The sequence below is a fragment of the Pteropus vampyrus genome, unplaced genomic scaffold (assembly GCF_000151845.1).
Source record: "Pteropus vampyrus isolate Shadow unplaced genomic scaffold, Pvam_2.0 Scaffold984, whole genome shotgun sequence".
Classification (NCBI taxonomy): Eukaryota; Metazoa; Chordata; class Mammalia; order Chiroptera; family Pteropodidae; genus Pteropus; species Pteropus vampyrus.
The window spans coordinates 341,306-365,745 of NW_011889765.1; the positions used below are offsets into that span (position 1 = coordinate 341,306).

At 44.8% G+C, this 24,440-nt stretch overlaps 2 protein-coding genes across 5 annotated transcripts; both read right to left on the reverse strand.

The window, feature by feature from the left end:
* Window positions 1–1,315: 1,315 nt before the first annotated feature.
* LOC105310024 (55 kDa erythrocyte membrane protein-like) lies at window positions 1,316–2,966 on the reverse strand. Its single transcript, XM_011386262.2, is given in 1 exon segment — window positions 1,316–2,966. A coding segment is annotated over 1 exon segment (1,248 nt). The 3' UTR covers window positions 1,316–1,718.
* Window positions 2,967–14,548: 11,582 nt separating this feature from the next.
* On the reverse strand, window positions 14,549–23,867 carry WDR13 (WD repeat domain 13). Of its 4 annotated transcripts, none has more exons than XM_011386234.2 (10): window positions 23,649–23,867; window positions 23,280–23,359; window positions 22,383–22,623; window positions 21,614–21,723; window positions 21,362–21,492; window positions 20,453–20,760; window positions 19,448–19,628; window positions 19,205–19,346; window positions 17,750–17,868; window positions 14,549–17,319 (listed from the first exon to the last, which is right to left on the reverse strand). In XM_011386234.2, exons 2-10 carry the CDS (start codon window positions 23,318–23,320, stop codon window positions 17,135–17,137), a joined length of 1,458 nt encoding a protein of 485 aa, XP_011384536.1. In that variant the 5' UTR covers window positions 23,321–23,359; window positions 23,649–23,867; the 3' UTR covers window positions 14,549–17,134. The 4 variants fall into 4 exon arrangements, with proteins under 4 accessions (XP_011384536.1, XP_023382316.1, XP_011384537.1 ...); XM_023526548.1 differs by having other exon boundaries at window positions 22,383–22,589; window positions 23,649–23,863; XM_011386235.2 differs by having other exon boundaries at window positions 23,644–23,863.
* Between the last annotated feature and the right edge of the window lie 573 nt (window positions 23,868–24,440).

Genomic DNA, 24,440 nt, shown 5'->3' on the forward strand with positions numbered 1-24,440 from the left:
ATGCATGATTTCATGTGATTGCCTCTCTACACTATAGACACTATTATTATTCTCACATTACTGATGAGGAAACTGAAGCCCAGAGAGGTGAAGCAATTTGCCTGGTATCTCATGGCAGATTATAATCTCCAAAAATGGTTACAACAATATTTCTGGTCCCATGTGCCTTTCCAGAACCTTGTTGCTCCCCATCAAGAAGCCGAATTTATTTCTTCTCCATCTGAACTTGGGCTGGACCTTGTGACTGCCTCAATGAATAGGATTCGAGATAAGTGATGCTGTGTCACTTCCAAAACTAGGTCATGAAAAGTGATGCACCTTCCACCTGTCTCTCCCTCTTTCAGGATGCATGGGCTTGGAACCCAGCCAGCATGCTATGAGGAAGCCCAAATCAACCACATGAAGAGGCCCACATGGAGAGGAACTGAGGCCTCGCTACAACCAGTATCAGTTGCCACACACGTAAGTGAGGAAGCCTTTAGATGATTCAGCTCTTGGCCTTTGATCTTCCAGCTGAGGCTCCAAATACGGAGGAGCACAGACAAGCCATCATCGCTGACATGCTCTATCTGAATTCCAGACCCACAGCATACAACTGGGAAGTTCAGGCATAGTTTGACTTTGGATGATGCTGGATCCAGGGGCTCAGATAATAATATCATCAACACTCAGAATCCCTGCATGCCTCAGCTTTGTCTTCTCTGTGTTGTCTTTATTTTCCAGCTCCTCTTGGAGTTCCTTGGCAAACTCGGGTTATCCATATCAAGTGGTGTTTTTGAGGTTCATCCACGTTGTAGCATATATCAACACCTGATTCCTTTTTGTGCCCGAATACTATTTCATTGTAGGGATAGACTACATTTTGTTTATGCATTCATCAGTTGAAGCACCTCCTTAAATTTCGCATTCTAGACACTTTGTTCACCTTATCCTAGGCCTGGGAGGTGATTCCAGGAAGCAGTAAAGTCTAAAATGGGTATTCATGATGATGGGCAGATGGCTCTCCTCCAATCCTTGACTCAGGGACCCTGGCTACTGACATCTCAGGGCTCTACCTTCTCCACCAAGCTACATACGAGCTCTGATGAGTCTTAAAGTGTATCAATGGAAAGCAACCACTGTGCAAAAACATGCACAAACACTTAGCCAGATTGGCTAGGAGAAAAACAAGAATAAACTCTTTGCAAGTTTAATTATAGTTTTTTAAGTTATAAGGGTTTGTTTGTTTGTTTGTTTGTTTGTTTGTATTTTAACAGTAACATTTATATTGCTTTAAGGGTTTTCCTAGAGCAAATGACATCCTATTGCACAGCTATTTCATTTTGGCATTTTAGAAAGTTGCAGTTAAAAATGCTTTTTTTCAAAGTAAAGACAAATGAAGTGCCCAGTGTGATTTAAGGTGAAGGAACGCAGGCTTTCGAGGGACAGAGTCCACTGCTTTTCCTCCCTATGTATGACATATTTGGTTAGCACTTGCATTTGGACAGTACTCATGGCCCCCAATTTCCAGAGATCCTTTTGAAATCCTGATCAATGGGGCCCCGTGTATCAGGAAAACTAGAGCCTAGCCCTTCAGGAGCTTGAACAAGGCTGACACCTACTGGCTTAACTAGGATAGTTGCATAGAGCTGAAAGCTGACGCAAAACTAGCTAGAGCGACCCTTAAAGGAAGGGGAATGGAGTTCCAAACACTGGAGAGGGGCACATAGTAGTTCTTCCTATTCTGCAGGCTTAGTAAAAGCAGGAGACAGGCACCCAGAACTGCACGCCCGGTCAAAGCCTTTTTGCAATTTTTTAAGGGTTTCATTAGTGCTATTATTGACCAGTGAGAGGTCAAAGTAGTGAGCATACTGGCTGCGGATGGAAACCGAGTCCTTCTGAAGCTACTGCAGGGCTTCCATCTGAGTGCCCAGATCAGTAGGCGTGATAAACACAATGACATGTGAAAGTTCTGCCGACCTAACAATCTTCGGGGTCTGGGGCTTGATGTCAAGGATTGCAATCTTGTCCTGCTGATGAATCTGGTGCATTGTTTCGAATTTGGTACCAAACATGTTGCCCTGGTAGCTGCCAAGATCCAAAAACTCATTGGCAGAGATGCTCCTCGTCATCTCTTTCGTGGAGATGAAGTGGTACTTCTTCTCATCTTTCTCACTCTTTTTGGGCAGCTGTGTTGTATATGGAGCAGGATATGAGAACTTCTCTGGGTCCTGGCTAAGCAGGGTATTTTTAATGTGGCAGCGACCCACCCCACTGGCTCCAATCAGCACCAGAGTCTTCCTCCTGAAGGCAGGGAGCCAAACAACTTCCTCATACGAAACAACATTTAATTGGTCAAAATTTGAGCTGTGCTTGGTCTGGTATCTGTCTTTGTACTTCTTCTGGAAGGAACTGCAGCTCGGGACTTCACTTGGAGCAGACTGAGCCACACTTGCCACTCGCTATTCCTGCAGCTGGGGAGAAGGGATCAATCCTGCTGACTCATTAGAAGAATTTTTCACCGGCTCTTGCCGCCAGTTACTGTCATCTTTATTGATGATCTGGATAATGTTCCTAGTAACAAACTTCAGTCCTGCCTTCTTGCAAGGAATCAGATTGTCCTTTTTGAGGTCATAGTCAACCTGTGCTCTCATGAACATCAATAGTGTAGCAGGAAGACGATTTTGCTGGTTGGGAATTACTTTTAAGGAGCTCATTCCTTTGGTTTCTTGCATCGCCTTCTGCAGCTGATTTACCAAGTGATTAGTCACATTTCTGCCATTGATTTCTAGGGTCTCATCCCCAATGTGAAGGGAGACTTGTCTACGTATCATGCCACCATGAAGAATTCTTGCCACCGTGCAGGACTGCTTTTCATTCATCTTCTGAGTGATTCCCTTGGGTTCTTCTGTGACCTTCTCAAACTATATGAGTCGCACCTTCTGCACCTCCTGTCCCTTCACCTGGGCAGAGCTACCTAGGGACATGGAGACCTGTGATGCAGAGACTAGGAGCTTAGCTTTTAAATGCAGTTTCATATTTAAAATATATCCAATTACTCATGGGTAATGATAAATATTCAATAGCTCTTTGGGGGCTTTTTAAATGACACACATCTGTAATTAGCACAACTTGTATACAAATGGTAGCTGTTTACAAACAAACAAGATCTTTCTACTTCAGAAGGCTAAATATATTCCCCCTCTGTTTTCTCCACTTTACCCCACCCTTGAACTGGAGATCTGATTTCATAAAGTTTTACTGAACAATTTTAACTAATAATGTTTGTACTAGTTATCTTTTGCCGTATAAAAAACATATCCCCAAAACTTAGTGGCTTAAAACCACAAACATTTTTTATCTTGCACATTTTTGGAGGGCTAGGAGTGCCTTAGCTGGGTGGTTCTGGCTCCAGCTCTCTTGCAAACTGGTGCCTAGGATGGTGGTTGGGGCTGTGGTCTTACCTGAAGGCTTATTTGGGCAGGAGGATCTGCTTCCAAGCTTACTCACATGGCTGTTGGTAGGAAGCCTTTGTTCCTCATGAGCCAGTCTTGGAAGTTACACACTGTCATGTCCCCTAATTCTGTTCATTAGAAGTGAGTCACTAAGTTTAGCCCACTGTTAAAGGGAAGGGAATTAGGCGCCATCTCTTGAATGGAGGAGGATCAAAGAATTCGTGGACATATTCTAAACCCAGCACACTAATATATTACAAGCTAACATTCTTTAATAATTTCCTAATGAAAGATGATATGGAACCTAGTATACCTTGTACTAATAAGCCATGAGCAGTGCAAGTAGGACCCCTGCTCCCGGCCCTGAGACACAGGGGGAACGCATGCTCTGGCATGTCTTCTTTAAAGTGGTCTAAAACCCCCTCTGGTGGCCAGGACTGGCTTGTGCTGGAAGTACCATTTGAGTGAGGTGTCCGAGTCTGGACTAGGACTCACGTGGGCCCTGATCCCCATTTCTCCTTTATAGAGATGTTCTCTCTTACTTTCTACCCTATGTACGGGGTCAGACAGAGCCTCTGATGAGCTACAAGGATTCCTTAGGTACATCGATTGGACAATAAACAAATACACAAATACTTCTCTGCACTTTGTTCTAAATCTTCATTAATAAATCACAGTCGCTCATATGGACCAATTCGTAATACATTTTTTATTCACATCATTTCTATAGACACAGGCCCTGCAAAAAATATTTGTCTAGGGCCCCATACACCTTATGGACAGTGTGTTAGGCAGCCTCTAAGATAGTTCCCCATGATCCCTACCTCCTTGTATTCATGCCCTTGCATAATCATCTCCCTTTGAGTGTGGTCTGGATTTCCTGGTTCACTTCTAGCAAATAGAATATGGAAGAAATGATGGAATATTATCTCTGAGGTTAGTTTATAAAAAGACTGCAGATTCCATCTTAGGTGAACTCTCTCTCACTTGCTGGTTCATATTCTCTCTCTTGCTCTCTTTTCCCGTCTCTGTTTCTGTCTCTCTGTCTCTCTCTGTCATTCATTCCCTCAGTTGGAACCCAAACAACATGTAAAGAAGTTCAGGTTATCCCGTTGGAAATGTCACAAGGAAAAGAGAGGCCCTGGGGGATGAGAGGACACATGGAGGAGAATTGAAATGCTCCAGCCAGCAGCTAGCACTAACCACCAGCCATGTGTAGACTTTCTTGGCAGTGGATCCTGTAGCTTCAGTCAAACATTCAGATGACTGCAGCCCCAGATGCAACCTTATAAGAAACTCTGAGCCACAACTATCTAGCTGAGCTGCACCCAGATTCCAGACCAATAGAAATTGTGAGATAATAAATGTTTGTAGTTTTAAGCTATTCCAAGAAAATTATTTATTTATTTATTTTTTCATTTATTTTTTATGGTGACATTGGTTAACGAAATCCAATAAGTTTCAGCTGTACACTTTAGCAATAAGGCATTTTTACACTGTGTGTTCACCTCCCATAGTTAGATTTCTTTCTGTCACCACATATTTGACCCCCTTTACCCCGTCTACCTTCCCCCTCCTCCCCAAGAAAATGTTTTTCGACAAAATATCTCTAAGACCAACGATTAGGCCTATTTTCAAAGAAGTCAGTAAACACCACATCTGATCTATAAAAATAGATGAATAATTGTTTTATGAAGAAAAACAATCTTGAGATATAATATATTATAATCCTAAAACATAGTATACATAATATGCCAAGAATAGCAAGTAAATAGGTTTTATAAGTCTGGAGTAGGTTCTGAACATCCGTATTTTAATAAAACTTTATGGGTAAGTATGATATGCATTGAGAACCATTGGCCTAGAAGATGCTAGATTTAAATTAAATAAGTAAGGTTGTGACCAAGTAAACATTTACAATAATAACTGAGATTGTGGCTGATAATTCTATACTGCTGTTGTCTTACATCATCAGGCAAAGTACCACCGGGACTGACAAATATAGTAAGACTCAACGGAAATTTCATAAGAGTTTTAGTCAGTGTTTCCTCTGAGTTTCAATGTATTATGAAAAGCGAGGGCACAAATCTCCAGGACTTCCCATAAAGCATACACTTTCTAAAATATTTATGTTTATAAATACCATTTTAGTTATACAAATTTAACCTAGGGAAGGCCAAGGATCTTTTCTAATTTGACAACTCTTCCCATGCAACTCATCAACAGTAACACATCAGATAAGCTGAATTATTTCTAGCATCTTTTTCTTTCCTAAGGCAAAAGAACAGATCTTTGTGAATTTCCAGGGGTCCTGTGTAAAATCTCAAAGATAGTTTTCAGTGCAAAAGAAATCCTGAAAGTTGAATTTTATTTCCTTGGATTTTTTTCAATATTTAAGTTTAATTTTGGGAAGGCAAAAATCAAAAATGTCAGAGGAGATTTGGACACTTGATGAGATAGGATCACAGATGCCTGAGAAACAACACTGGTTACCTATTTAACTGAAGTGACAAAACATAAAAAGAAACATAGAAAGTCACATAATTGTAAAGAACTTAAGTGAGAAAACTTTGTTCTTTTAATTTTTTTTTCCTTCAAAAATTAAGAACATAATAAAGTCCATATAAAGCACGGAAAATTTTTCTGGAAAAACAGTCTTTGCTGTCTAGGCAGACTAGACAGAAAGTAAAAAATAACTATTCAAAATAATTTGTTAATGTCTTCTGTGGGCAAAGGCAATAAACAGTAAACCAAGGAGACAAGCACAGAAATTCATCAAAATTGAACAAACTATGATAGGAACACATCACAAAGCTTTTCCCAAGATTCATGCATTAGAGACCAAGGCTAATGAAATATACTTTCCAACTTTTGTCCTTCGTTATTCTCTTTCATATTCTGGAACAAACTAGCATTTAACTTGAGGATAGATGTCAGGGGACCCACAAAGTCAGAATTAATTTCATAACAATATTAAGATATTCATTATGTTAAACACGTAATGCATTCCTCATTGCTAACATCAAAGAATTGATAAATATTTTAAAATTTCTTGGTTTTGATTTCTAATCCCAGCAAATATCGAAAGCTATCATTCACATAAATCAAAGCTCTTTGGGATCTTCAATAAATCCTAAGACTAAACAGGGGTGGGAGACCAAAATGTTTGTGAACTACAGCTTTTACTGTGTTACATTGTAAAACAAAAGTACAAGCACGGTTGTATTTCTCTGTCACTACTGCTCCTCCGTGTAGTTGCAACCACTTATATTAACTATAACTTTTTACTAAAGTAACTAACTTCTATTCACAGAGAAGACAGGGGTGGATAATTATGAACTGCCTATCTTTGACTTTTCAAAGTGGCAAAAATGAACATGTTCCCTGACAGACTCAAAGATAAGAGCCTCTCTGTAGCATATTAAAATAAGAAGCAAAAATATATTTACTTAAAAAGGATGCTTAGTAATCAATGTTTCCGTTTTCTACCTGACATAGAAATCTTCTGGGCACCTAATGAGTATTCATTAATTAACCAAATTTAACATCAATACAAGTATTCAGTTCAAGATCTTGGAAATTATCTTCAAGTGGATATACTACAAAACACAATTGTTGTTGAAATAAATTCATCAGAATAATGATTCATTTTAGTTAAACATAAGTATACATTTTTCATAATCTTAAACATTATAGAGTAGTAGCTGCTTATTTGATCAATAAACCTGCATAAATTTAAGGGGGGAAAAACCCCAAGTACTGTAGAATAAAATGAACACTTGTATTATGCTTAACATTGATAATCAGAGAAAACATAATTATTTTTATAAAACCGGTTATTAAACTAGTCTCATTTGCCAAAGATTTACCTTAATTATGTGAACCTGGAATCTTTAAAAGTCTCTAAGTTAGTTTCTGAAAGAAGAGTCTTTTCAAGTCTAGCACACTTAAAGTATTCGAAGTTTAAAATTCTCATTTTCTTGGAATTTTAGGAATATTTTATTTGTATAAATTCTTATTTCTCTCTATATGCCAATTAGAATAGAACTCTTTTAATTAAAGAGACTTCACAGAATAATTTGTTAATGTCTTCCAGAGACAGGAAAACAATACACCCTCACACAATTCTACACTGTTAGCCCTAAGGCAAGAGCTGCAGACTAACAAACCGGATGCCTTGCCGTCTCTTGCCCAACATTCATTCATTCATTCACTCATTCATTCATTCATTCATTCATTCATTCACAAAGCTCACCAAATGGTCAGATCATTAAGCCAAAACCCCAATCATTGCTGCCACTGATGGGCAATAACTTGGCTGCAAACAAACCAAAAATGACCATTTATCACACAGCTGGACAGGCAGTGTGGCCTGGCCTCAGCTGTCTGTTTTCCCTTATTTGACCCTTGAGAGGTACAGGGTGATATGCAGTAAAATTTTCTTTTTCCTGCACTTTGGTTATTGACTGCTGCTGGAATAGCCCTTCTAAAAATCCACACTTATCTTTTTGCACTCCTGCTCAAGAACCCACTGTGACTCCTTCCTTCCTGTTACCATGTGGACCCAGCTGATTATTTTCTCAGTTTCCACATTAGCCCATTGTCTGTCTGACTATGCATTGAGACCATGGTGCTCACTATGTGGCACAATCATCACAAACGAGGCCAGGGGTGACCTCTGCTCTGATTCTGCATTATTAGATGGATTTTAGGGGTCATTGGGAATGTCAGTTTCCTGAGGGCAGAGGTTTTCCTTGTTTTGCTCACTGTTACATCCTGGCACAGTGTCTGGCATACTGTAGAGACCTAGACCATATGTGTCAGGAGAATAATGAAATGACTCCTGAACCCTTAATTGAGTCTGGAGGAAACTGAGGCACAGAGTGGTGAGGTGGACGGCCTCAGGACCATGGGTTGAGTAAGGGGGGAACCAGGATTTTACTAAAATCCGGGATTTTACCGGATAGCAAGTGACATCCATTTCTTTTCACAGCTCCTTTCTTCATGCCTTTCCTGGCACCACTCAGACTCTTCAAGGAAGCACTCACTGTGCAGCTGTCAGCTCCTTAGGGCATTTGTGATGAATTTGTGTGCTTGTCTCCTTGGTTTACTGTTTATTGCCTTTGCCTCAGCTTTGGAAAGCCACTTCCCTGAGGTCATGCCCTGCCTGGGCCAGCCCATATGGTGACTGAGCAGGACAGTGGTACAAAGGCTGGCATTTCTTCCCAACAGGGAATGTTCTGATGGGCAATCAATGCTTGCTCCAAAGCTGCCTCCAAGGCTTTGCAGGGCCTGCACCACAGGTCACCTGCTTCCATCCACTTCCTTGCACAGGAATCGATCCCAAATAAAACATCTTATACCCCAAACCCATCTCAAATTCTGCATTCAGAGAACCTACCTTGTGACATAGATGTCCAGCAAAGGCCCAAATAAAATGCCCCAGTGATCCCAGGGGCCTTAACACTCATCTACCAGGAATTATACCAGTTTGGGGAAAGCATCTGAGTGGAATGGCTACCTTCTTTATCAGCTGAATTTAGATATCTGACTAGTTGAGTCAATAAAACTCACCTGAGAAAACTGGAGGGCGTGGCTCAAGGTGAAAGGTGCAGGAAGTGAGCGTGTGAACTTTGTTGGCACTGTGTTCTGTGAAACTCAGCTTGGCAAACCACGCAAGTGGGATGGAGGATGAAAACGCAGGGCTGGCTTTTATTTAGAACATATTTCCATCTGGTTCTGAGGGAATAAAAAAGCCAAAAAGCTCAAGAGAACAGCAGATGGGCTGCATTTTTTTGGATCTGGGAAATCGTTCTTCCGGGAGCTCCTGAAACATGTGACATGTAGTGTAAAAAATCGTGTCGAACAGGTTGTTCTAGCTTAAGAAAAAATCAATAATGAAGAGTAGGAAGTGATGGTTCTTAGCACTTGAATACTCTCTCTGACACAAGAATGAGTAATATTGCTGCATTGGGAGCTGACAAGATCAAGCCTGTCAAGAAACACTAGAGCATTATCCTGAACAGATGGAGGAAACAGCCTCAGAGACTCTGGTCCAAACCTCAGTGTATTAGGAGGAGTTTGGTGGCCTCTTTTATAATTGTGTGCTAATTTCTAGTCATTATTGCATCATGCTCTGAGATTATGGCCACTATAAGTTTTTTAAAAAATAATTTGAGGGTTTCTTGTGGTTCGGTAATTGAGCAGTACACATCTTTTTTTATTCAGATGAGGCTGTAAGGTGAATTTGACCATCAGTGACTTCCCCATTTGAATAAGCACCTGACGATGGCCCTATGGGGAAAAGAAACAATCTCATAGATACAGAGAACAGATTGGTGATTGCCAGAGGTGGGTGCTGTGGGGGTGCGGGGGGTAGAATGAAATAGGTGAAGGGACCCAAATAAATAAGTCATGGGGATTTAATGTATAACATGGTAATATAGTTAATAATACTGTGTTGCATATTTGAAAGTTGCTAAGAGTGTAAATCTTAAAAGTTCTTATCACAAGAAAAAACTCTATAACTATGTGAGATGACGAATGTTAACTAGATTTATTATGGTGATCATTTCACAAATATCAAATCACTATGTTGTATATCTGAAACTAACATAAAGTAAGGCAATTATACCCCAATAAAAAAAGCAAAAAAAAAAAAATCAACCTTGGGTAACAGAGTCAAGATCTAATAGAAGTGTTATCTAATATTGTACCTGTAGCCACTCATATTCACTGTAAGAGAGAACACCCAAGGCCATGAGAGTATCTTTTGTAGGGTCCAGGGGTGGGACAATAGGTAGACCATGTGTCCACTTCCTCTTTCCATTCATTATTCACTAAACTTAATTTATAGGCCCATTTTATTTTTTAATGTCTGGTGGGAAGACTGCTAAACTTGATCCAACCATATGGATAAGTTGGCAAGGTTCAATTGGCTGTGTTCTGTTCCTTTAGCTAAAAGGTTTGGTCTCTGGTACGTGGAATATAGAAATTCATGACTGTTATATTTTCTATGTTTATCATGCTCTTGATCAATAAAAAGAGTTTTCTTCATGTTTTTTTCAATTTATTTTATTTTGAATTTATATTGCAACTGCTGTTTTCTCTGTCTTTACTTTTCTCATAAATTTTTCCTCATTCAAAAGAATCTTTCTGAATCATTTTGATTTAGATATCATTTTGGTTGGGTTTTGAATTTTTACTCAATCTACATGCCCTTGTCATTTAATGTATGGAATTTAATCTATTAATATTTATGTCAGAATTGAAATTTTGTGTTATTGTATGTTTTCGGTATTTTTTATGCATCCTTGGTGTTATCTTAGTGGTCTACCTTTTGTTATGAAATAATTTCTCATTCTTTTTTAAGTAATTTGGAAGTTCTGTTTTCTGTTTTTAATTCAACTTGTGGTTACCTTTAGTTTTTTTTTTTAAACTTAGTTGAACTTACATTTATCTAATCATCAGCAACAAAAATAAAAGAATATCTATTCATTCTTTCTCTCCTTTATGAAGGAGTGTGAACACTCCTGGGATCACGCAGCCAGGAATCTGGACACTCTGAGCAAGAGTCACACAAGCTGGGGTGTAGGCACTCTTGAGGTAGCACAAACTGGGATGTAGACCCCTATGAGTGACACAGAGTGCAATTCAGAAATGCTGACATCAGAAAGACTGGGTATAGACACTCCTGGTGTCAGACTGTGGTATGAACATTTCTAGGGTCACACGGACTGAGGTGTGGACATTCCTCAGGTCATCAAGACTAGAATATGGACATTCCTGGGTACATACTGGGATATGGACCTACTGAGGTCACATAGACTGGGGTATAGATACTTCCAGGGTGATACAAACTGGAGTTGGACACCTGTGGATCACACAGACTGGGGTGTGGAGACTCCTTGGCTCACACAGTCAGGTATGGATCGTGGAACTGTCTATACTCCAGCCTGTGACTCCACTACAATCCACATTTATTTCTGTGAACGGTTTTGTCCACATTGCAACTCTCACCCCATTATATCTGACTGCAGTCTGTAGGTCACTAGTAGTGACCACTTTGAAGTCCTTATTGCTTCAGTAATTTTCATCCCCAATATTTGAACTCAGACTGGAAAGCCACTAATGCTGGAGTATTTACCATACTCCAGCCAAAGGGGCATGGAAATTGAGACTTAATAGTGGTCTAGGTTTAAGGTCAGAAAATAGGGCATGGATGATGGACTAGTTTAGTTAACACATGCCAGGATCAGTGCTCTAAAATGCGAGACTGTTGATGGTGAAATTACTAACAAAAACCCTTGTTTAAGGTCAGGCCAGAGGGACATTAACACTGGTAGCCCTGTCAGAGGCCCCAGTGGAAGGCAACACCACCACAGGGGAATTGACAGTGGAAGAATTAACAGGGATTGTGGTTCAGTCAGATAAGAAGGGCATTGATGGTAGAAGAAGAGTTAATGCACAGGGTTCAATAACAGACCAGAAAATCACTGATGGTGGAATAAAGAGACTGAGATTTGAGGTCAGATAAGAGAGGCCAGGGTTTTTAATTAGTTAAAAATTATTTTGTTTAAATATCTAGACAGAGAAGTGTTGATGTGTGAAGAGTTAGCAAATGCTTGAACTCAGACTAGAGAGGCATTCATGGCATAAGAGTTACAGAGGTCCTGGTTTAGGGTCAGACCAGAGAAACAGGGATGGGGCCATTCAAATAAATATCTGGGTTTGAGATCAGTCAGGAAGGGAATAGAAAAAACAGAGCCTGGGGTTTGAGTTCAGATTCTAGGGGCACCGATGTTGGAAGAGATAACTGTACAAATTCAATGACAGACCCACAGGGCACTGGTGACAGCACTTATCAGAGAATCAGGTTTGAGGTTAAACCAGGGGGTAGTTGATGGTGGTATAGTTAACAGAGAACTGGGTTTGTGGACAGGCCTAGAGTGAAGGAATAGGAATATTTTGAAAGTTAAATGGCTGTGTTGGATAATTAGACCAGTAGATCTTTGAATGTGGAAGAGTAAACAAGTTCTGGTTAAGAATCAAATAGATGAGAGAGCAAGGATAGTGGAAGAACTTTGATTAGGGACAAGGATGACATTGAAGGTGAAATGACAATAAAAGAGACCTTGTTTGGGAAGAGACCAAAAGGACATCGATATTGTAGTGGTTAACAGGGGACAGGGGATCAGGTCTGAGGTCAGACAAGTGGAGCATTGTGGTTTAAGAGTTAAAGTGACCTGAGTTCAGAGTTAGATGAGAGAGGATTGAAGTTTGAATAGTTAAAAAGAATCTCAAGTGCAACCAGTGCAGCATTATTGGATGAAGAATTAACAGAGGTCTGGGTTTGATTTGAGATCAGAGGGGTCTTTCAGTTAGAATATGAAATGAAAGCCTGGGTTCAAGATCATGCCAAAAGAGCAGTAATGGTAGGATACTTAACAGAGACCCCTTGTTTTTAAGGTAGACCAGAAAGAGGCTGATCGTGGAATTGTTAATAGAGGAGGTCAAAGCAAAGATGTGCAGATCTTGGAATAGTACAAAATCAGATCAGGGAGTCTCAGTGTCAGAATAGTTAACAGAAGTCTCTAATCAAGATCACATCAGAGGCCCAATGATGGTGGACAGTTTATAGAGGTCTGGGTTTGAGGTCAGGGCAGAAGGGCACCAGCAGTGGAATAGCTAACAAAAGCTCTGGGTTTTGGTTGGATAAAGAGGCTGTCATGTTGAATTAGTTAAGAGATGTCCATTTGAGAATACGGATCAAAGAGGGTCTTGATGGAGTAAAAGCTAACAAAGTCTAGATTTGATGTCAGACCAGAGATACCATGATGATTCTAGAGTTCAAGAAGGCTCAGTCAGAGCAGAAGGCCAGTGATGGTGGAATATTAACCAGAGGTCCAGAATCAAGGTGGGACCAAAGAATAGTCAGCAGAATTTTAGTTTCAAATAAGACCAGAGGGGTATTAATGGTGGAATAGTTTGCAGAAGCTCGGGTTCAAGGTCAGAACAGAATGGAAGTGATGATGGAATAGTTAACAGGCACATGAGTCTGAGGTCTGCACAAAGGGGATCAATGCTACAAGTATTATCAAGGTCCTAGGTTCAAGATCAGATCAAAGGGGCAATTATAGAGGAATAGTAAATAGAAGCCAGGGTTGAAGGTAAGATCATAAGGGTATAGATAGTGGAATAGTTTGTTGAGGTCAGGCCAGAAAAGCATCGAGTGTAGAAATGTTAACAGAGGCTCAAGTTCAAGTTTCAGACCTGATGAGCATTGATAATGAGTTAACCAAGGCCTGGATTCAAGGGCAAAGAGTTATTAATGGTGGAATCGTAAGTAGAGTTCAAGGTTGAAGTTTAGACCACCATGACACTGAGAACGGAAGAGTTAAAAAAATTCAGGTTTAAAGTAAAACCACAGGTCTTAATGATGGAAGCACTATCAGAGGCCCAGGTTTAAGAGTGGACCAATGGTGGTAGAGTTAAAAGTACCTGGGTTTGAGGTCATACTAGCGTGGCATTGGTGGAGGAAATGTTAAGAGATGAGCAGATTTGAGGTTAGACCAAAGAGACAGTGATGATAGAATAGCCAGTTAACAGAGGCTTGGGCTTAAGTTTGGACCACATGGGCATTAATGGTACAACTGTTAATATAGAAGGGCAGATTAGAATTGACACCATAAGGGCATTGATGGTTTAAAAAAATTAGTAAAGGCCCAGATTCAAGGTCAGGACTGAGGGTTCTCAAGGTTAGAATGGAGCAAAAGGGCAATTAATAGAATCCCAAGTTCAAGGTCAGATGAAAAGACAACAGCTGGTGGAATATTATACAAAACCTTTGGTTTGAGAATTGGCCAATAGCATACCGATGGGGTAATAATTAACAAAGGCCCAACTTCAAGCTCAGACCAGAGAGGCTCTTGATGAAGTAGTTAAACACACAGGTTCAAAGTCAAAGGGCATGGAACAGTTAATGGAGGCCTGGACTTGAGGAAAAAACAGAGTGGCATTGCTGGTGGAATGGTTAAGAGTTCCAGATCTGATGTTAAACCAGAGGCATAGTGATAATGGGCAAGTTAACAGAGGCCCAAGTTTGACCAATAAGATTATTTTTTAAATTATTTGGTTATTTATTTTTCCCTTACATTATAAATCAAGAAAAAGTATAAGGAAGATGACTTTAAAGCAGAATGTCAACTCTGCCACTTCGAAATTGCACGAGGAAACCTCCAAAGTCATGTATAACAACATCCATGATCAGCCATCTTGAATTGACTCAATAAAGAACATAGAGTGTGAAGAAGAAAATGTTAGAGAAAAATGAGGTTCTCCCAAATGATCTTGCCCATCCACCGACCTTCAATGAGACTGAGCATCTTTTTGGTGTGGCATACTGTGCAGAAAAGAGTTAACAGAGCAGGCTTGAAGCACTCTCCTTGGAAAAGCCTGCTTCAAGGTTGGCCCTTGGCTGGCATCTAGAAACTTAGACTTTGAAAGGGTTCTCATCACTTTCTAAATAAGATGGGCTCACTATGCCTAAACTGCTCATACAAGCACTATGGTTTACAGTGAATACCTGCTTCCCTTCTGAGAGTCTGAAAGTTGGGTACGTGCCTAGCAGGGGCTGTCTACATGGCCAGCCCACAGTAAAAACCCTGGGTGCTGAGTCTCTAACGAGCTTCCCTGGCTGGCAATGTTTTGCACATGTTGTCACAACCCAGGACTGGAGGAATTAAGTGTGTGTTGTGCGACTCCACTGTGAGAGGATCCATGGAAGATTGTGCCTGGTTCTCCCCTGGACTTCACCCCATGCAACTTTTCCCTTTGCTGATTGATCTCTGTATCTTTTTACTGGAAGAAATCACAGCTGTGTATACCATCATATGCTGAGACTGAGAGTCTTTCTGGCAAATCATTGAGTCTGGGTTGATCTGAGGACCTCCAACACACATACATACATGATCTTGATCATGAACAGTCCAGCTCTCTGATGTCCCTATCTCAACACCATTTACCTTAAGGTCTGTCAGTTGGAAGTACAGTAAGTCCTCACTTAATGTCGTCAATAGTTCTGCGACTTTAAGTGAAAAGACACATAATGAAACCAATTTTACCACAGGCTAATTGACATAAAAGAAAGATAAGTTCTACAGCATTTCATCAGTGCTATATTTGAGGACCTGCTGTTCTAGGTAGAAATGCTTCTGGCTGCAAGTAACCATACTGTCAAATAACAGTGGCTTGAACAAGACTGCTAGTGTTAGCTCAGCAGCTCAACAAAGTTGGGCCAGGTTGGAGTCTGTGACTGTGGACTCTGAGGTCTCGAAGTGGTAGCCACATTTCCCACTGATGCCTCTGGACGTGGCAGCCTATGGAGGTGGAGGGAAGGGAACAGCTAGAGGAAGAGGCTCTTTGACATTTCTGGCAACTTTGATATTTCCTGGTGACTCAGGTCATTGACAAGGGACTTTGGTTATCTATCCCCATCACATTCCAATTTTCTCTCCTCACTCAGCACTCCCCTCAAATACTGAATATCACTTGGTGGTCTCTGAGCTGTTCCAGGCCTTGACTTTGGGTGGGCATAGAAGGAGCTATGGATGGTCTGGGGATCCTCTGAGGATGGAGTGAACCATCACTCCTCCCACCCCCCAGAAGGAGCCACTAGCTAAGTCTTAGGGGTCCATGGTTGCTCCCACACCAGTGTGCACTCCAAGTCCTCAACACCTCTGCTCCATGCTTGTGGGCAACCACCTGACCTGTTGCTCAGACAGGTGTGGAGTCCAGGCAGCAGCTGCGCTGGGCTTCCCTGAAGTGGTAGAGCCCTACATCATAGGATGAAACCCTGTGGTAGAAGCCAACATTTGCCACCCTAACCCCGCCACTGTCCCCACTCTGGCACGAGTCCCCATCATGCTCACCTGAACTACTGCAGGGTCTCCTGACTGGTCCCCCACTTCTGCTCTTGCCTCTCAGGCTGTTCTCTTCACAGTGCCCAGAGGGATCCTCATACAACCAAGTCAGATCATAACCCTCTTCTGCTCAAAACTGTCCAGTGGCTCACCTCTCTCAGACAAAAAGCCCAAGTCTTTACCGTGGCCCACAAAGCCCTCCAGGATCAGGCCTGGCCAACCTCATTCCCCGTACCAGCCTCTATAAACATCCTTCTGGCACACTCCAGCCTCACTGCGTTTGCACTGCCTTTTCTCTCTGCCTAGAATGTTCTTGCTCCTTACATATTATCTATGGCTCCCTTTTCCACTTCACTTAGGTCTTTAAATTTCACTGTCAGGAATGTCTTAGCTGACCTATTATATATTTTTGTCTTATTATCTACCTGCTTCCACTAGAATGCAAGCCCCAGAGGGCAGTGCCTAGAATAGTTCCTGGCACACAGTAGGTACTCAGTAATGTCTGTCCAATGCATGACTGTAAAAACTTAAAGTGGTGCCTATGACATGGCAGACATTCAGTAAATGGCTGTTGAATGAGTGAATAAATCAATGCATGCATGAATGAGTAAATAAGTGAACCCCATCCCATCCTGGGGCCTAGAGCTGCCCTCTCCCTCATGCTGTCCCCAGCAGCCCTGGGAGCCAGCTATCGGCACAACCACAGGAACTTTATTTACAAACACAAAGCTGGACCATGGGCCGGGTGGGAAGGTGGACATGGCAGGGGCTGAGAGGCTCCTACTTCTGCTCCCGCCTCCAGACAATGACCATGCCGCTGGCGTCACTGGAAGCCAGCAGGCTCTCGTCACAGTTGAAGCTGACATCCAGCACAGGGGCGCTGTGGCCCTGCAGCTTGTTGACAGCGGCCTTGGCTGCCCGCTCCACATCAAAGAAGTGCACGCACATGTCCTCGCTGCCCGTCACTGCCCAGGTGAGAGAGAGAGGCCATCAGGAGGTGTCACAGAAGATGGTAGGGTGCCCTGGGTGTGAATTCTCTGAGGTGACTCAGGTGTTGAGGGATTTATGTCCAAAGTGTGAGGTCCCAGTGTGCCTTGGGTGGGCCTGGGAGGCCAACCCTAGATGGGAGACCACCTAGCAATTTTGGTCCTGTGTCCAGAGTGTGAGGTCTCTGAGCTCTTTGCAGAGAAAGGGAGGTTCTGTGTCTCATGTTGTGAGGTATCTGGGCTGGTTGGGTTTCTGTGTTCAAAGTGGGGGGCTGTGTGGGTGTGAGAGGTCTCGAGGCCCAGGCAGTCAGGGCATCAGAGTGCTGTGATGTCTGAGCCAGATCAGCACCAGCCCTGGTGCCTGCCCCCCTCCACAGCAGCTTGGACACCCCAACCCTATGGGACTCACCCACACAGGCCCCCTGGCGGAAGGACATGAGGGGGCAGAAGATGCTGCGCACGGGGTGTGAGCTCTGCTCGATGGGGAAGCTTCTTTTCAGCTGCAGGGTCCCCTCGTTGTCCACCACCCTGTGGGTAGGATAAGAGCAGGTCGGGGCACAGCCTCAGCCCCAGAGAGGGACGAATGGTGCGCTAGCCTGTGTCCCCACCCCTGCACTTGGGTTCTTTTCAAGGTTCATGAAATCCAATTTTGAGACAACTGCATAAACCTGTAAAGTGTGGGCTGGTGCGTGGGTTTAGTGACAGTTTGGAAACTGCATCTGTTGATATAAATGGGGAACCTCTGCAGTGTAATTCACTGTTTCTCTTCCTAAAGGTCTCTAAGAGATTCTGGCATTCAGATGGGCACAGAGGAAATGGCTGACCACACTAAGGCACCCCTCCACTGTGGATACCACACGGCCAAAGGAATGAACTGAAGCTATTGCAGGTGACTTGTGGCATGAACACAGGCATTGTCTGGTGAGAAAAGCAAGATGTGGAAAAGGATGTAGAAGGAGCCCACTTCTGTAAAACAATGACCCTCCCTCAGAAATGTGTGGGTGTGTATGCATGCTGAGGACTATGGGAGAGGAAACGAAGTATGGAACGGTACATACAAAGTTGTTAACATGCTTGACGGTGACAGGGGAAAGTCGAGGTAGCAGTAGTGAGGAGGAGAGGAGGGAGGGGGTGGGTAAACAGGCAAAAAACTTAGGAGTACACTTAAATTAAAAATTATAAGTGTGTATGTATAAATTTTTTAAAAGAAGAAGAAAAATAAAATAGTAAAATAGCAAGCATCTTGCTGGGCAGTCATTTTCAGGCCTGGCTAGATGTCACTTGGCGGATTTTTCAATGTGCCATTGCTCAGTCTGCCTCAGAACTTCTGAAATCTTTGGCCTGGAGTGGGGCCTGGCCATGACTTCTGAAGCCCTTCAGGTCATTCCAGCATATGGCCCAGGCTGAGAAAGAACTATGTTTGGGTAACATGACATATGTGAGTAGGGACAATAAACCCCCCACTTCAGAAAAAAAAAAAAAGGAAGGAAAAGCCACTGCTCTAATGGAGCCCTAGTCTATTTTATGCCTCAGTTTGCTGATCTGTAAAATGGACATGATAACAGCACCCACCTCACAGCGTTATGAGGATCAAATGAAGTGATATATATGAGGTGCTCTGAAGAGGGCCTGGCCCCAGCAACAGCAACCTAAATGCTAGCTACTGCTATTACTAGTACTATTACTAACATTGCTAGTAACATTACTATTAGTGCTAGTAATAGCAGTTGCTAGCACTTAGATCATCATTAAATAATGATCATGATGAGGAAGAGGAGGAGAAGGAGGAAGAGAAGACCAGCTCTCCCCATTCAGTGAGGCAGCAGGCCCTCCATCTCCATGCAGCCAGAGAAGGGACACCTACCTGTAGAGCAGTAGCTTGTTGAGGCAAGTGTTGATGAGGAGCGAGGGGTCCCGGGCCTCGCGGCTGACCCAGGAGCGAGCAGAGATGCTGGTCACAGGGCTACCCTCATGCACCACCAGACGCTTGGCTTTGGTCAACTTCCCTGTGACAACAGAGTGGGGAGGAGGCAAAAGTAAGGGTGAAGGCTATGCATCAAGAGAGCGTGAGTGCTAGCACACAGATGCAGGCCTAGGGCCTGTCTACCTGTGGCCATGTCGAAGAGGAAAGAGAAAACACTGCCGCGGTCATCGCCTGCCCAGAGCAGCCGGCCAGGGGCGTCAAAGGACAGAGCAAGGACGCGGCCTGTCAGCTTGCTGGAGCCACCCTTCACTTTCTTGCCCGTGGAGATGTTCATGACATGCACGTTGTGCTTGGCATTCCCCACCTGTGGGTGAGAATCGCATACCATCATCCTGTTCCCAGCCAGTCCCTCCTTGAGTCTGACTACAGTGGGGCTGCTGATGGGACCTGCTGCTTCCTACTGGAGTCTAATCACAGTGGGGCAGTGGTAGGTAGACTAGAGGTGACCCAGGCCTCTAATCCTCCTGAACCGGGCTCTTGCAATCTGACCAGAGTAGACAGTTGCTCTGGGGACCAAGGGGGTCGCAGACCCATAGTGTTGCCTCTTGGCCAGCGCCCCCTGTGGTCAGCCAAGCACAGGGCCATCCCAGACCCATGATAATAGTTCATCTGCTCCCTAACTGGTCCTTCCTGGAGCCTTGATTACACTAGGGCTGCTGCTGCTGCTGCTGCTGCAACTGAAAGGATCCCAGAGCACAGGCTCACTCGCCCAGTTCCCTTTACTCCCTTCTCAGGGCCAGGCCAGACTTTTCTTTCCTTCCCCCACTGCCCCCTGCCCTCTGACTCTCTATCCCAGGGTCAGACCACAGTGAAGCTGCCACTGAGACGAGATGAGGTTTCCAGCTAGTTAATCCTGCTCTCCACAACCAGCAGCCCCTGCAGTTGGAAAACTGTAGGACTACTGCTGATGGGACTGAAGGGGTGCCAGACCTGTGACTCCAACCCTGGGGACAGTGGAGCCATCCCAGACCAATAAATGCAACCCCCATTCTGACTCATCTCCCTCTGAGTCTGACCACCAGGGCACTGCGGCGATGGATTAGAGTGACCCCCCTGTACTGATGCCCTGCAGCAGCCCTCCCGGCTTGGCATTCCCGCCCTCAGAGAGCAGGTGCCCTGGAGCCTGACCACAGTGAGGTTGTTGTTGACCGGCTGGAAGGTGCAGCAGAGTAATTCGGCGCCATCAGGGTCAGGGATCTCCCGGATGCAGCGGCCGTCATCAGAGGCCCAGATGCGCATGGTAGCATCGAGTGAGGTGGACACGAGGATGTCATTGGAGAGGGACCAGGCGAAGTCAGAGACACCACGGGTGTGGCCCCGCAGCACACGGAGCACGGTGGGTGGGGCGGGCACCAGCTGGCACAGTGAGATGCTGCCATCGAGTGAACAGCAGGCCAGGCGGTGCCGGTCGTCATTGGCGAAGCGCACCCTTGGTACTGCAATGCCAAGGAGCCACTTGTGGGAGTCAGCACACTTACCAGGTGCTTTCATTTACAAAAAGTTCTGATATGGGAGCTGGAGGCCGGGATCCACTGCACTAGGCACAGTGGCCTCAGCAAGGGGCTTTCCTGGACTGAGAAAGGGAGATGGAACCCCAGAAAGCCCTCTGCCAAAAGCTCCCTACATCTTAACAGGTACTTTATGGACTGCAAAAGACTTCTGTAATGTGAAAAGACTCCTACATCTCAGCAAGCACTTTACAATTACCAAGGTCTTGGCAGTCTGCAAAACCCGCTCTGTCTTTTGCAAGGGAATTTCTCTGCAGCAAAGGCTTTGAACTCATTCAAGCTACTCACAACCCCAGAAGCCTTCTGCAAAGGGCTCTTTTAAGCTGCTGAGCCCTTTTATGGTAGACAAAATACCTGAGATTTTGCAGGCCACTTTGCAGAGGGCTTTAGATTTGTAAAAAGTTTCATGGATAGCAATTCCACCTTCAGAGGTGGGCTGGAGACTTTACATTCCAGAAAAAGATGCACTGTGTGGTTGTCACAGTTTGGGCAAATGTGTGGTGATGGGACCTGCCATCTACTGGCTCACCTGCCTCATCCACGTGCTGGTCAAAAACATGGTACATGCCCGCAAAGGCATAGTTCTCACTCAGCGATGTGTCCCCAGCCATGGCTCGACTTGCTTCTGCCGCTGACGTGGGCACCACACTGCCAGGGGGCCTGGGCCCCAATAGGAGTGGGAGGAGTTGAGAGGAGGTAGATACTAGCATTCAGCCCACAACTGCCCCATGGCTCCTCTCCTCCTCACAAACCCCAGCCCTCAGCTGCCCATGGTGTATACCTGTCCTCATAGACGGCACGGTTCATCTGTGCCTGCAGCTGGTAGGAGCCTCGGCTGACAGAACGGCGGTGTCCACGGGCCCCCAGGGCCCGAGGATCATCCTCGAAGTCCTGCAAACAGAGGGTGTGGGTGAGTGTATCTTGAAAACAGCCCTCAAGAATCTGTGAGGTCTGGAGCCTTCAAAATATATCCAGAACCAGATCTCTTCTCACCCCGTCCAGTGGCACCACTATCACCTGTACTGTGGTGGCCTCTGCACTAGTTTCCCTGCTCTTGCCCTTGCCCTGCTCAGTAGATACTCAATAAATGTTCCCTGAACAAAGAATGAATTCCATCCACAGTGAACTATTCAGCTCAGTCTCTTGCTTCAGTCAAGTATCAGCTCAATTTTCGTCTCTTCAGAGGCCTTCCCTCATGATCCCCATCAAAAATAGCTTCCCTCTGTTACCCACACCAGTCTTGTTTTATCCTCCTGGTCTGCTTTATTTTTCGGTCTTAGTACACCTCACTATAAGCCATGGTAATTATCGATATGTTTATCTGGTTTGCTATGTTTATTGACCTATTTATTTCATTTATTGCCTATTTATCAACCTGTATATTTTGTTTATTGTCTGCTTATTGACTTATCTCATATCTCTTTTTGCCCTCTGCTCATCCTAAGAACCTGCAACAATGCCTTACACATAGCAAGTGCTTGATAAGTTTGTTGAGTGAATGTACACAGAGGCAGGTGGTATGTATGGCAGGCTGTGTGGAGGGAGCTCACCTCCATGCGATCAAGGGTGGTGCGGCTGCTGCGGACGATGCTGTTGCTATAGGCACGAGCACTGCCTGGCTCTGAGAGGGGCCCGTAGCGCTGGCCCAACAGCTGTCCACGCAGCCTCAGGTACTGCCGACGCAGTGCTGGGGGGTGCCCAGCCTTAGCATTCTCTCGCAGTAGCTGGCTGCGCCGTCGAATATATTGTGTCCGAAACTGTGGAAACGTTGGTGTGCGGTAGGCGTTGTACCTGCGATGGCAGTAGGCAGGCGAGCAGCAGGCACAGGACAGAGGGAATCAATCAGCTCAGGGGACGGGGAAGGAGAAGGTGTGTGGCAGTGAGGGGTCAGGATGGCAAGTGATCAGCAGTGGTGATGGAAGTCTCTCTGGTGCTGTTTTAAGAGTGAATCTACAGTAATAATGGGCATGGAGATCAGTGTGGCAACAATGGTGGCAGTTTGCAGCTTTGCTGAAGTTGGATGAGGTGACAATAGTAGGGGTTAGTGTGACATGATGATGGTGGCTAGTGTGGAGCAATGACGAGAGTGAGTATGAAATGATGATGGGGTCAGACTGGGGAAATGATGGTGATAAGAGAAGTCTAGCGGGCAGTGGTGGAGAACAGGTCAACAGCCTGAGCTCCATCACCCCCTGCCAAAGGCTCTAGTAACATAGCCTCTTTGCGCATGCCCACATCTAACTGCACTTTCCCAGCGTGCTCTGTAAGACCCTCTCTGGCCAGCCCTTCTCACTGCAGGCTAGCCCCGACACCCTGCTACTGCGCATGCACACCTATGGCATGCCCACTCAGACGCATAAAGCAAGTTCTCCGCCCAGCCTCACTTATCACCATTTAGCATGCATCACAGTAACTTCAACTCCCACGGGTTCCGATCCCACGCTCACCTCGCGTCTACTGCTAAGACCTGCTGCCACACCGCGGCCATTCCCCGGCCTCCTCTTCCGGCGTGTCCGCCCGCGGGCGCCTGCAGGACAAGGGCCTGGAATGTCAGCGTCTCAAGCGAAGGGATCTAGTTTCGCCCCTTCTGCCATGCAATCGTTGCCATAGACACTGAGTCCCTCCACGCCAGAATGTCGTGAAACCCCACCCGGCTGTTACTATGGACATCACCCCAGCCCTGCCAGCGAGCGCCGGGATGACTCACAGCAGCGATTCAGACCTGACCCCGCCTCTCCCACGTCGCCATAGCAACGCTCCTCCCCTGCCTAGCAATCCTTCCCCACCCATCTTGCCCCCACCGCTCCCTGCCTTCCCTTCTTGGGTCCAAGAGCAGGGCCCGGGATCAGGGACCACCTCCAGGGCTGCCTCCGGCTCTTGAGGCCCCCGGGGCAGCCCTGAGAGCAGTGTCGCCCTTTCCTTCTGTCTCTCTTCTCCCTTTCTCTGGCTCCAAGCAAGATGGCCGCCTGCTGCCAGGAAGAGCTGCCAAGCGCAGAGCGAACGGATAGGAATCTTCCCCAGAGCGTGGGAGAATCACGCATGCGTAGTAAGGGACAGTAACTTCCGGCGCAAGGACGGAGGCTCCGCCCTTCAAGATCTATTCACCGCCCCCCAGTCCCTAATGGCACTTTTGTATGCATGAGAATAATGTCCAAGGACAACAGGGATAGGGGCAATTATGCAAATCACTCATTAAAATTCAGAAATACGACTTCCAAAAAAAAAGCCCATGATTTTATTTTAAAAGAGTGGTATAAGCTGATTGTTAGCAGCACAATCTTGGCCAAGCAAGCTTTGAAGCACAGAATAAAACATAATTACACATGCAGAGGGCCCTAGAAAGTTCTCCAGTTCTTAGAGTGACTGATGGGCCTCCGAGCATCCCTGGATTGAGAAAAGTCCATTCTGTGAGAAGGGTGCAGGTACGATGGGGAGGGGGTTTGGGCTTGGTGTTCCCAGGAAGCTTGTTCTGGACATGAGTCTGTAAAGGCAGAAGACATAGTTAGGCACAACAAACTTTGGGGGTGTGGACTCCAGGAGCCTATCTGAAGCATCTTTATTTCAACTTCAAAAGGAAGCTTCATCTCTATTTATCTTAACGTGATCAG